Genomic DNA, 11,720 nt, shown 5'->3' on the forward strand with positions numbered 1-11,720 from the left:
GTTCAATATAATGAGGAGGGTAGATACAGATTTGTTGAAAAAATATTAGCTAGGTACCCTTTCGCATAAGATTTCCCGAAAAAACTGGGTTCCACGAGCAGCAAACCGGTTCAATGAAACTTGGTAGTCAGGTATAAATTAAACAAATGCGTTATTTAACAATTTAATGTAATACTCAATACATTCATTTTTATCTTTTGTACATTAAAAACTAAGTACCAAACACTTTAAATTATGATTGTAAATGTTACGCTAGAAGCAACAGCACTTTTCTATCGAACAATTAATTATTGAATCCTATTTGATTTACAAGATTGGTGAAGTTATTAAAAAAAACAGTTAGCCAAGATTTGTAGGGTAGTTCATAAAAGTGTCACGTTGGCGCCATTTTTTTAAATCTTTGAATGAATAAAATCCTCTGGTAAACTTTATTATTTTCGTGGTAGCATCATTCTATTTCATTTAGGAGTTATAATTAACTACCCTTCAATGTAGTAGATAGATACATTTTAATAGTTTTGTTATTATATCTTAGTTTTGATCGATCATCTAAGAACAGCATTAGATTAAAACTAGATTCTGAAATTCAATAATCACAGATCACGCTTGTGGTGTCATATTAAGATTATTCGCACACTAACTTGTACCATGTGGACAAAAAAATAAGGCCAAATCCTTGAAACTGTCTGTGTCTGTGGTTCGTACCTAATGGAATTTTAGTGATCGAAAATTACTTAGTTTAACACGATGTAGCCATTATTTTGTCAAATTATCCGTGGCTGGTGTCATTTAAGAACATTTTGGCCGGATATTTGATCCGTTGTTTAAATTTTATGCTGAAATTATGCTGAATACTGCTTGTAATATGAAAGTTACGGGAGAATTAGTTTCTTTATACATAGATAGAGTAGTTACAATGTTTTGGACCAGAATCCAATAAAGTGGAGCTGTTAAGCTTTTAAATAACCAATAGCATTTCTCCGCTCAGGGGTAATATTTGGTTGGACGGAGAAGAGATGTTTAAATAACGAAATTCTATTGGTTGTTTAAAAACTTCTCCACTCCGCGTTAGTAGTCTGGGCCATCGTGTAAGTTATGTACTTCATTCTCATGTCTGTGGCGACAGGTTTAAAGCCTTGTCCCTGCCTCTAAAAAAAATGAGTCTAGAGATTATCAGGTGATCACAACCAACAGCAAACACGATCAGCAGAGGCCTACATCGTGATATATCTAGCCGACAATCAATTAGTTTGAAGATTGTGATTGTGTACAATTCAATTCTTACATGAGCTGCAAAATTGCTCGAAACAGTTAGGCCCTAAGCCCTAAAGCCTTGCGCGCCTTGGGCGCCCAAAGACTGATGAGCGTTAGTCAATAAGAGTCACTGCCTTCTGGTAAATCGACAGCGTGAAGGTTAAAAAATGTTCTTCCACATAATCGTAGGCAATCGTAAATCTGTAGGCAGTGAGACAGCGTAAATAGCACGTGTTGGTGCAATCCTGAGTTTGGTGAACATGGTAGCTTTTCCTGTTGCTTATAAAATTGCCCACTACGCGTTACGTCTGGTTACGAATGCATTTCATAAATATTGCTAGTTGTTTCAAGTAATAACCATCTTTCTGTGACGTCACAAATTACCAGACATCTTTCGTCATTATGTTTAATGTGTCAATTCCTTAAATGTGTGAGTACACAAGTGATGTGCACGATTCTAAGCCATATTTATAAGTGAACTAGATCTTATTTACCATCTCTAGATGTGTAACTTGAAATCTACTACATACAACTTTGATACAATGCTTTAACGTTCTTCCCGTGAATCTTGACATTATGTCGTACATAGAACATTCCAGAAATGAAACAATCATATTAAAACACGGACATTTATTGCACATTTATTCATGTCAAAATTGCACTTTACCCCAATGTAAATAAAAAATAAAATCACTTTTAAGGTATAAAAAAATTATGGCAATTTCAACATTAAATAAATGAGCAAATAACTGAATTAGTTTAATTAAAATTATGCCGATTTCAATATTCCAGCGTTACATCACCTCGTCAATGCTGGGAAGCTAAAAAACTAAAACAGAAAAATCTAAGCTTGTTATAATTAAAAAAAATGTAATATCATTAATGTGTATATACATATTTACATCTTAAATTTTAAACGGCATACTATTCTATAACGTAAGAGAACCAAGTTGAGAAATTTAAAGAGACAATTTTAGAACAACTCTTATTATAAATATCTTTCAATTATTGGAAAAAACTCATCCTATTTTTTCATAATAGGAGACAGGTCAACAAGAATTTTATCTAACGGACGAATAGTACGAGAGCTATATACAGTTGAGTGAACATTTATTTATACATGGAAATTTCAATTGGCAAGATTAATTTCTTACAACACTTCTTAGTAGACACTCTCGATTAAAAAGTCTATTGCGAGTATAACCTATTGAATCTAAACAAATGTGATCGCAACAACCCGTCCAGACTAGAGTCACGGTGCCAAATGAAATTCCCAGCGTCGTCACACTTCACATCACGATTTAGTCAGCTACACAACTCGAAAACTATGAGGATAGCGAGCCACTCGACTGTACAGAGCTCGAGCCCGTAGAGCACGAAGCGAGAGAGCAGCAGCAGCGCGTACGCGCAGCACGCGCCGGCCGGCGAGCGGCGCCGGCGCGGGCCGGCGGCCGGGCGGCGTCCGCGCGGACCCGCGGAGCCTGCGGCCGGGCGCGTCGCCTCGCGCCGCAGCCAGCGCGGCTAGCCCGACGCCGGCTCCAGCGCCGTCACCGCGTCCGCCGTGAGCCCCTGCTTCTGGCACCACTCCACGAAGTCGTCGATGAGCACAGGCCACGCGCCCTCCGCGTCGTAGTTGCTCATGCCGTCATCTATCTGTGTAGCGAAGTCTAGAAGGAGGTTCCATGTGTCCTTTGGTATGGATCTTTTGTGGTGCTCCTGAAATTGTTTATGGTTCATGTTAGATTGTTTATTTACACAGACACTTCTTTTACAGAGATACAGAAATCAAATCTGATTTTTGATTAGTCATATTGGATTCTAATATGACATTTTTTGTATTGATGTAATGTCAAGTTATTAGATTCTCTAACATTCTAGACACAATATTGTAAATTACATTTTGATGGATAGATGCTTTAATTTGGTTTTAATGACGAAATGCAGATAACAAATCTATAGTGATTGTATTTTTTAATGAATTACAGTGATTATAGAAATATTAATAATATACAATCAAGAAAGATAGAGAGATTATAAATAAATAATCCTTCATTCTGAGTTTTAAGTAAAATCACAGACTCATCACAAAATCACAACTTTCTAATATAAGAATTGTGAGCACAGTGCACAGTACAGAAATAGACTGGTGTTTATACTGAGACTTGCCCCCAATACATTTTACTGTAAACTAGGATTTGTAATAGTGGAATCTTCATACATTTTTTTTTAACATATGACCTAAAATATAAATTTTGAAAGATAAGCTTGTTATTTTGGAATTACATTATACCTAAATAGGTGCTTTTAATATGATTGGGTAGAACCCAGTAAATTCTTACATATTTCTATGAGAAAATGGACAGGGAACATGGTTTAGAAAACGGTACCAATAGAATGGTTAGCAATGCTTTAACTATCAATATTGGGAACAATTATAATAGCTTTCAATGTAGAATTCACATCATTATACCTTTTAAGTGTCTACATAAAGATAACAAAATGAAGAGTACTATCTAGATAAAATATTTGTGCAACATAAACCAAGTTGCTATATTAGTTATAGTATACTAGTTTTAGACAACGCTCAAGATTAGTTCTGAAGCATTTACCAATAGTTTATTATGTAATTTTGTGATTTAATATAGATGCCAACTTGGCATGTACTTGTAGATATCTGGCCAAGAACAATAAACTATGGAATTATTTTAAAGTATTGGTTTGGATACTCTTTTGAGAAGAGGCTGTTACCATAGACAGAAGAAGTGTACTTTTTACACAATCTGGTTTATTTTAGATATGAATTGAGTGGTTTATATTGCAATTGAGGCAATATCATGCATTTTGAAAGTGTTTCCTTATTTGTAGTGCAATCAAAAATTATATCTTACCATGTAACAATACATACCGTGAGAAATTTGCACCAAGCATCTAGGAACTTAAATCTCCCACGGAGCACTATATTCCAATAGGCTATCGCCATATCCAGCTCCAAGCCTTTCTGTCCAGGGTTTTTAGCATAATTGAATGTAAAATGATAGAAATCTTTAAACTTATTTTGATCCTTTATCTCAGTTTCGAGTGTTGGTAATTTAGCTTTTAATTTTTCTATGCTATCCACTCCCAGCTCAATAAGACCAGTCGTGAATTCGTCTTTTGTAAACTCACACTGCACAGCAGCTTTGCACTTCCATGCTATTATAAGAACTAAAATTGACTCAGGACTTAAATTAAGGTCTTCTAAAAACTTCATAACACCATCTACAGTGATTTTGTCGTTCTCCTGTTGGTCTTTGTACTTTGTAAACAGTTGGTCGAGCTTCTTTCTGTCCACGGACGCCTTCACGGGGTCCTTGTAATAAGCTTCAGGGTTCTGAAAGTAGTTGTCGCTCGCCAGGTCTAGTTTCCAGTCGTTCTGAGACAAACAATATATCGCCGTGCTCTCGCTCGTCTGCGTAAACGCGACGAACTTTTTAACTTTGTCTCTCTGTGACGATTTTAATTTATTCTGTAAAAGAATCGTACGAACGTCATATTTATAACCTTATTAGTGCTTACCTGTCATTAATTTTACGTATCAAAAAACAATTTAGACATTTTATGAGATGTCGTCTTTGTTATTTTGGTTTGATTCTATGCATATTTTATCACGATTACTCACCATTTTCGTGAATTTTTTATTGTTTCTAATGACTTTCACTGTTATTTCGACATCGGAACCAAAGTGAAATAACAATCATAGACAACTTTCTAATGTTGTTGTTATCCAAATTAAAATTTCCCATTTTGGAATAAAATAACCTTTTTGTTGGCTTTCTTGTAATTTTTGATTGTAACACGTCAACAATAAAGGAATGATAAGAAATCAAGTATTTTTATGTTTGCGATGCGTCTTTACCGTTTATTATTTATTTGAGTGATTCATATACATAATATCACATTGCTGCTAAACCTTTTTTCCTTAAATTTTGTTCCTGTTAACGCTGAATCTGGGAAGTATCCATAAATATAATTGCAACACTAAGGCACAAAAAAATCATAGACAATTTTGACTTCGTTCTGAAATATAAGTGATGCATTTATGAAATTCATTTTTATTAAATTATAAATGAAATGATTTGAAAAGTTTACGTAAAAATATGGTGATCAATAATAAATACCATTTAAAAATTAATGAAACCAATGATGAAACGTTTTGTTATGAATGTATTTCAAAACGAATTTGTCAATAAAGTCGAACAGCTGATCGGAAAACATAACCTAGAATTGTAATAATACATTAGCGTTAAGTGTAATTTATGTGAAAAACATTATGAACTTTGGCAATAAATTATAAAAATGCGGTCATTACTCATCAAGCAACTATGTTACACACAAAATCGGTATCTTATTAAGTGTTTCAGTACGCAAAGTCCGAGAGTGAGATTTGCGCCTAGCCCAACGGGATATTTACATCTAGGCGGACTAAGAACTGCTTTGTACAACTATTTATTTGCAAAATCTCGTGGAGGTTCTTTCATATTACGGATAGAAGATACGGATCAGACGAGAAAGGTTGAGGGTTCTGTTGAAGCGCTGGTAAACGATTTGGAATGGGCTGGAATTAAGTGTAATGAAGGACCAGGTTTTAAAGGCGAATATGGTCCTTATGTACAGAGCGAAAGGTTGAATATTTATCAGTAAGTTTATTCTCTTTGTTGTCGTCTTTTTAATTTCTATTTACTTTGTAACTGAACTTTGTGGCTGAACTTAGGTTGAGGATATAACATACAACTGCACTTGAGTTTTGAATATGAATTATTTATACACATTTTATGAAACAAATATTTTGTATTATGTGATGTTTCTTATGAGAATTATGTATTAGAGCTTTTATTGAAGATATACATCTAGGCGGACTGCAGTTATTTAAGTTTGTCACTTTCTATGCCATCATATAATGTGAAAACATATTCAAATCATCATATCATATACATGTTATCTTGCTATATAACAGCTAACAATAAAAACAAATTATTCCTGCCATTTACAGGGAACACATAGCAAAACTCCTAGAGAACGGCTCAGCATACAAATGTTTCTGTACAGAGAGAAGGTTGAATATTTTACGTAGAGATGCTGTAAAGTCTCAACGGATTCCCAAGTATGATAACCGATGCAGAGACCTCACCCCTGATGAGATTAAAGAGAAGATGGATGCTGGTGTTCCACATTGTGTTCGGTTTAAGGTGTGTTAATTAGTTACCTTAACAATATGCAGAGAAAATATTAAACCTATTATTTTACGTATTTTTGTAATACAAGGACCAAAAATGTTGGTCCTAGGAATCAGTCTTAATTCTGGCTTAGAAAAAGGCCTAAATAAATACGCTCTATATAGGCAATCATTGTTCCACAGCTTTTATATGAATACAAACAATAAAATGATTTGTTCTTGGGCCGGTATCAGTTAAAAGCTTTACCTAACCCAACAAACTAAAGCTCTTCTAATATTTAAATCTAAAATTACTTTTACCAGCTAACTTCAGACTGCCAATTCTTCGAGGACCTAATATTCGGCGGCATCGCATATGACGTATCTCTGAACGAAGGGGACCCTGTGCTCATGAAGAGCGATGGCTTCCCTACGTACCACTTTGCCAATGTGGTCGATGATCATTTGATGGCCATCACACATGTGTTAAGAGGCGTTGAGTGGCAGATATCAACTACTAAGCATTTGCTTATTTATAGGTAAGTTATAGTAGTTTTTCTATTGACCTTAGATACATTATCGTAGCATTTCGATCTCAGTGTATGATTTCTCATAATTGTTTTTTGTCTGTCCAGTCATATTTTAATCTAGGTCTATCATATTATTTATAGCATAGGTTTGAATCGAAAATTCGAAACCTTATGTTTTACATAAATAAATTAATATCGTAATAAAATTTCTACAATTCAAAACCAGTAAGAAATAATACTTTTTATTTACAATTTCAACATTTACATTACCTTTACCTGATTTATTTTTGTTTAAAAAAAAAACAAAAATATTTTTGTTTTATTTTTGTTTAAAAAAAAAACAAAAATAAATCAGTAAGCTAAAGAAAGTAAAACCCACATCATAAAAAAGTGGACCTTACGTCTTTTACATAGAGTTTAAATTTCCATGTCAGCAGAAGACTTGACACAATACTGTTTGTTTTCAGAGCATTTGGTTGGACTCCTCCCCAGTTCGGTCATATGCCACTGATTGTGAATGCTGATGGCACGAAGCTCAGCAAGAGACAGAGCGACGTCAAGGTTGAAGACTATAGGAGAAATGGTAACTATTAAGCCTACATAGTTTACCTTTTTAATTGGGAATTCAAAATAGTTAACTCAAAGCTATTCAACTGCAAATGAACATATTATACAAGTATTTCTTGCTCCGCGTTTTCTTACCTAATACCGACTTATTATCCGAGAAGGTATTTTCTCATTTTAACTATGTATTACAAAATGTATGCTATAATCCTGAGATAGAACCAAGCATGTCATCATACATGTGTAGGAAAATATATGGGTTTATCTTTCAGGAATATATCCTCTGGCCCTGGTGAACTACATAACGCTGTCGGGTGGAGGTTTCGAGCACGTGCCGGGCGCGGGAGTGAGACTCAAGTCCATGGAAGATTTAGCTGAAGAGGTAATTATATAAGAACTAGCCGTTTTCTCGAGGTTTCACCCGCGTCCCGTGGGAGCTACTGCATGCACCGGGATAAAATATAGCCTATGTTACTCGCAGATAATATAGCTTTCTAATGGTGAAAGAATATTTAAAATCGATCCAGTAGTTTGTAATGGATAACATTACAACCAAACAAACAACAAAGTTTTCCTCTTTATAATATTAGTATAGATATTTTAGTTCCCTTTCCCTGTACCAATATTTTTTCTTTAAAAAATGCCTCATTTTTTGCACTTCGAAATATGTAGTTCCAAAAATAAATTAAAATGACAATTTAAACCTCAGTTTCAGATAGAAAAAATCTCCTCTCACCCAAGCCGTTTAAACCCCGACCTTCTAGAAGAATGCAACCGCTTAGAAATCAAAAGAAGACTAATAGACGAATCACATACCAGAACATTAATAAATTCTCTACAAGAAATGATCACTAAAACATACCCAGATCACAAATTGAAGTTAACAGAAGAACATATAAAATCAGTTTTAAATTGGTCTGTATCTCGGATATCCAGAATAGAAGAATTAGCATCCAAAAAGTACGGATTCCTCTGGATTCTACCGAAGAACACAGCAAAAATCGACCAAGAATTGTTGAAGAAAGTGTTGGAGAACCTGCAAGTGTTGGAGAAGTTTGACCAGGGTTCTTTGAAGGAGAATTTGAGGAGTTTCTCCGCGGAGAATAATGTGAAGTTTCCGGCGTTGATGAAGATGTTAAGGTCTGTTATTAGTGGGTTGGATGAAGGGCCAGGGGTTGCTGAGATGATGGATTTGTTGGGAAAAGATCAGTCATTAGAAAGAATTAAAGCTGTTTTACGATATGTTATCGTTTTATTCAACACATTTTTCCTCTTCAGTTTTATCCAAAACGCGAGTTAAAGTACCTAACTAAGTAGATATAAGTACTTAGTTATGTGGCTCCTACAAATAAACAAAATTAATTACACTTAGGGCCAAATTCTAATCCATCTCAATCTTAATGCACTCAACTCAGAAGGCCAATAAAAAATCAAGTCAAAGTTCTCATAAACCAAATGCGTCCATTTAAGCAGTAATCTAATAATTACATTCTGAAAACCTGGACAGTTTATAGTCCATTAAAAAGTGAATCCAGCAATAAAAATGGTGGTGTTCTTAATTTTTCTTTCTGCAATAACTGGCTGGTTGAGATGTCAATAAAACCTTATTGGTGCGTTGAGTGATAACTCTTAGCTTTATGGGGACATCGCTAAGCCGTTTGGGGTTAAAAGAACCCTTGAACCGAGTTTTTTAGTTAATAGGATATTTTACGGTTATGGATTTTTTAGGAGCTGACGTTTGATGAATTAGATTTTAACATTGTCATTTACACTATAATCTGCAATGAAGAAGATTAGGACTCTATGTACAAACAAACTTAACGATGACTTCAGCGAGAAGGGAAGGAACTAAAAATTTTTTTGGCTTAGGTTTATTTCGGATCTCCTATATTCTCAATGTAGGTCTAAAACTGTAGAAAGAGTAATATATCATATAAAAAACCAATATGTATAAATATATAAACGAATTACAAATAGGTACCTATGAAAAAGTTTGTGTGCCGTAAACTAATAAGAGCTTACCTTGGGCTTACAGTTTGCTCCTAGGTACCTACCTGGTATGTCTTGGGGTGTTCCGAATAAATATCTTATTTCTTTCCTAAGCTATTGATGCCGTAAACAAAATAGAGTCGTAAATTTTATTTCCTTTATATCACCTAGCTAGATGAGTACCTTTGTACATATAACCAGCTGTTTCGCGGTTTCTTCCAACTTCCTCATGTGGAAACTACCTACTTCTTCCCGTACTCGGATAAAAATACGTCCTGTCTCCTAGGGATAAAGTATAGCTTCTCAATAGAGTAAGATAATTTTAAATCGGTTCAGTAGTTTCGGAGCTAGGATAGGACCTACAAACAATAAAAACCTCCTCCCCCTGTAGGTAATACAGATTGCAGAAGGAGATTGTTACTTAATACTAATTAAGTAACAATCCTGCTAGGAAGATACATAGATACACATAATATACCTAAGACCGTAAACAAAAAACTTTGCATTTTGAAAATATACCTAATAATTCTAGAAAGGTAGATATATTATGAGGACAAAACCTTAAAATCAAAATCAAAATCAAAATCAAAAGTCATTTATTCATAGTAGGCTGAAAATCAGCACTTTTTGAACGTCAAATCTACAAAAGACAGCCCCCAAAACGCCCGCCCTTCACCACTTCCTATGTGTTTTTGCTGGGAAGAAGAAGTGGTGGAACAAACTCCCCAGCAACACAATTCTGTCTGTATGGTTTGAAGAACCGTATACAAAAAAATAAATAAAAATATCACTCAAAATTATACACATAAATTTGTATAAAAAAAAAAAAAAACAAGTAAACATGTAATCATGTTAGCTAGTACACACCTTTCCCATACCTATTACTCAAGCAGCTACAAAAAAAAAAAAATGTCGGAAAAAAAAGAGAGAACATAATGCCTCCATTCAGTGAAAATAGGTATAGTTTTAGGGCGCACTCAGCGACATGTGAAACACGACGTTTTTATATATATATAAATATATATAAAAAAAAAAGTCGTGGTGGCCTAGTGGGTAAAGGACCAACCTCTCAAGTATGAGGGCGCGGGTTCGATCCCAGGTCAGGCAAGTACCAATGCAACTTTTCTAAGTTTGTATGTACTTTCTAAGTATATCTTAGACACCATGGACTGTGTTTCGGATGGCACGTTAAACTGTAGGTCCCGGCTGTCATTGAACATCCTTGGCAGTCGTTACGGGTAGTCAGAAGCCAGTAAGTCTGACACCAGTCTAACCAAAGGGTATCGGGTTGCCCGGGTAACTGGGTTGAGGAGGTCAGATAGGCAGTCGCTTCTTGTAAAGCACTGGTACTCAGCTGAATCCGGTTAGACTGGAAGCCGACCCCAACATGATTGGGAAAAAGGCTCGGGAGATGATGATAAATATATATAAAAAAAAAACAAATTTACAACATTGTAATGATCGATAATGGATTCGCGAGTCTATGACTAGATGGCGTTACAAGGCTCGCGATGACGTTCAATTTGTCATAAGAATAGTGAGAAATGACGGTGGGAGAATATTTAGGAGACCGCCGAGGAAGGATTAGAACGGGACGACAGACGTACGGCGGTTGCCCGGATTACGGTGCAAATTCTGCTTGTGGTTATAAAATATTTCTGGAAATATCACAGTATTTGTTGGCAAAGTTTCACAAGTATATGTACGGTAATTGCATGGTGAAATATTGTGAGGTGTGTGCGAATAGTGTGAGAAACGGGGTAAGTGTTTGCAAATATTTTACGTAGTGAAGGCTGGACAGTTGATGTTTTACTTTGCAATGCTGACCATGCCCGTTTTGTTCTCAGCTTAAGGAAACGCCCTTATTGTCCGGCCGCGTTGATAGAGAGATAAAAGGGCACTTCGATTCGAAGTAATACTCACAAACAGAGCATCATTTTCGGCACGGTCTTCAACTGGCTAGCTAGCCTAGCGGCATTGCCTCGGACAGCCGAACTCAGGTCTCGAGTTCGAGTCTCAGTTGGAGATACTTATTTTTAATGTATTCTTTTTTTCTTTTTTGTTTCTTGGTGGTGGCCACTTTAGTTTAATTTGTGAAATCGTTAGTATATTGTTATTATTGTTTTATTTACTTTTTTATGTTTAGTTTTAGTTCATGTAAGTTAAATAATTCTGTTATAAGTTAAAATTTC

At 35.2% G+C, this 11,720-nt stretch overlaps 2 protein-coding genes across 2 annotated transcripts; one reads left to right on the forward strand and one right to left on the reverse strand.

Annotated features, from left to right (window-relative positions):
- Nucleotides 1–151: 151 nt before the first annotated feature.
- Nucleotides 152–5,019, reverse strand: LOC124638775 (DCN1-like protein 1). The gene is made up of 3 exons (XM_047175872.1): nt 4,913–5,019; nt 4,160–4,759; nt 152–2,970 (listed from the first exon to the last, which is right to left on the reverse strand). The coding sequence occupies exons 1-3, from the start codon at nt 4,913–4,915 to the stop codon at nt 2,776–2,778; spliced, it is 798 nt and encodes a 265-aa protein (XP_047031828.1). The 5' UTR covers nt 4,916–5,019; the 3' UTR covers nt 152–2,775.
- Nucleotides 5,020–5,476: 457 nt separating this feature from the next.
- Nucleotides 5,477–9,083, forward strand: LOC124638769 (probable glutamate--tRNA ligase, mitochondrial). The gene is made up of 6 exons (XM_047175860.1): nt 5,477–5,930; nt 6,284–6,479; nt 6,770–6,984; nt 7,443–7,558; nt 7,812–7,921; nt 8,249–9,083. Exons 1-6 carry the CDS (start codon nt 5,590–5,592, stop codon nt 8,837–8,839), a joined length of 1,569 nt encoding a protein of 522 aa, XP_047031816.1. The 5' UTR covers nt 5,477–5,589; the 3' UTR covers nt 8,840–9,083.
- Nucleotides 9,084–11,720: the final 2,637 nt, after the last annotated feature.

The sequence above is a fragment of the Helicoverpa zea genome, chromosome 2 (genome assembly GCF_022581195.2).
Source record: "Helicoverpa zea isolate HzStark_Cry1AcR chromosome 2, ilHelZeax1.1, whole genome shotgun sequence".
Taxonomy (NCBI): domain Eukaryota; kingdom Metazoa; phylum Arthropoda; class Insecta; order Lepidoptera; family Noctuidae; genus Helicoverpa; species Helicoverpa zea.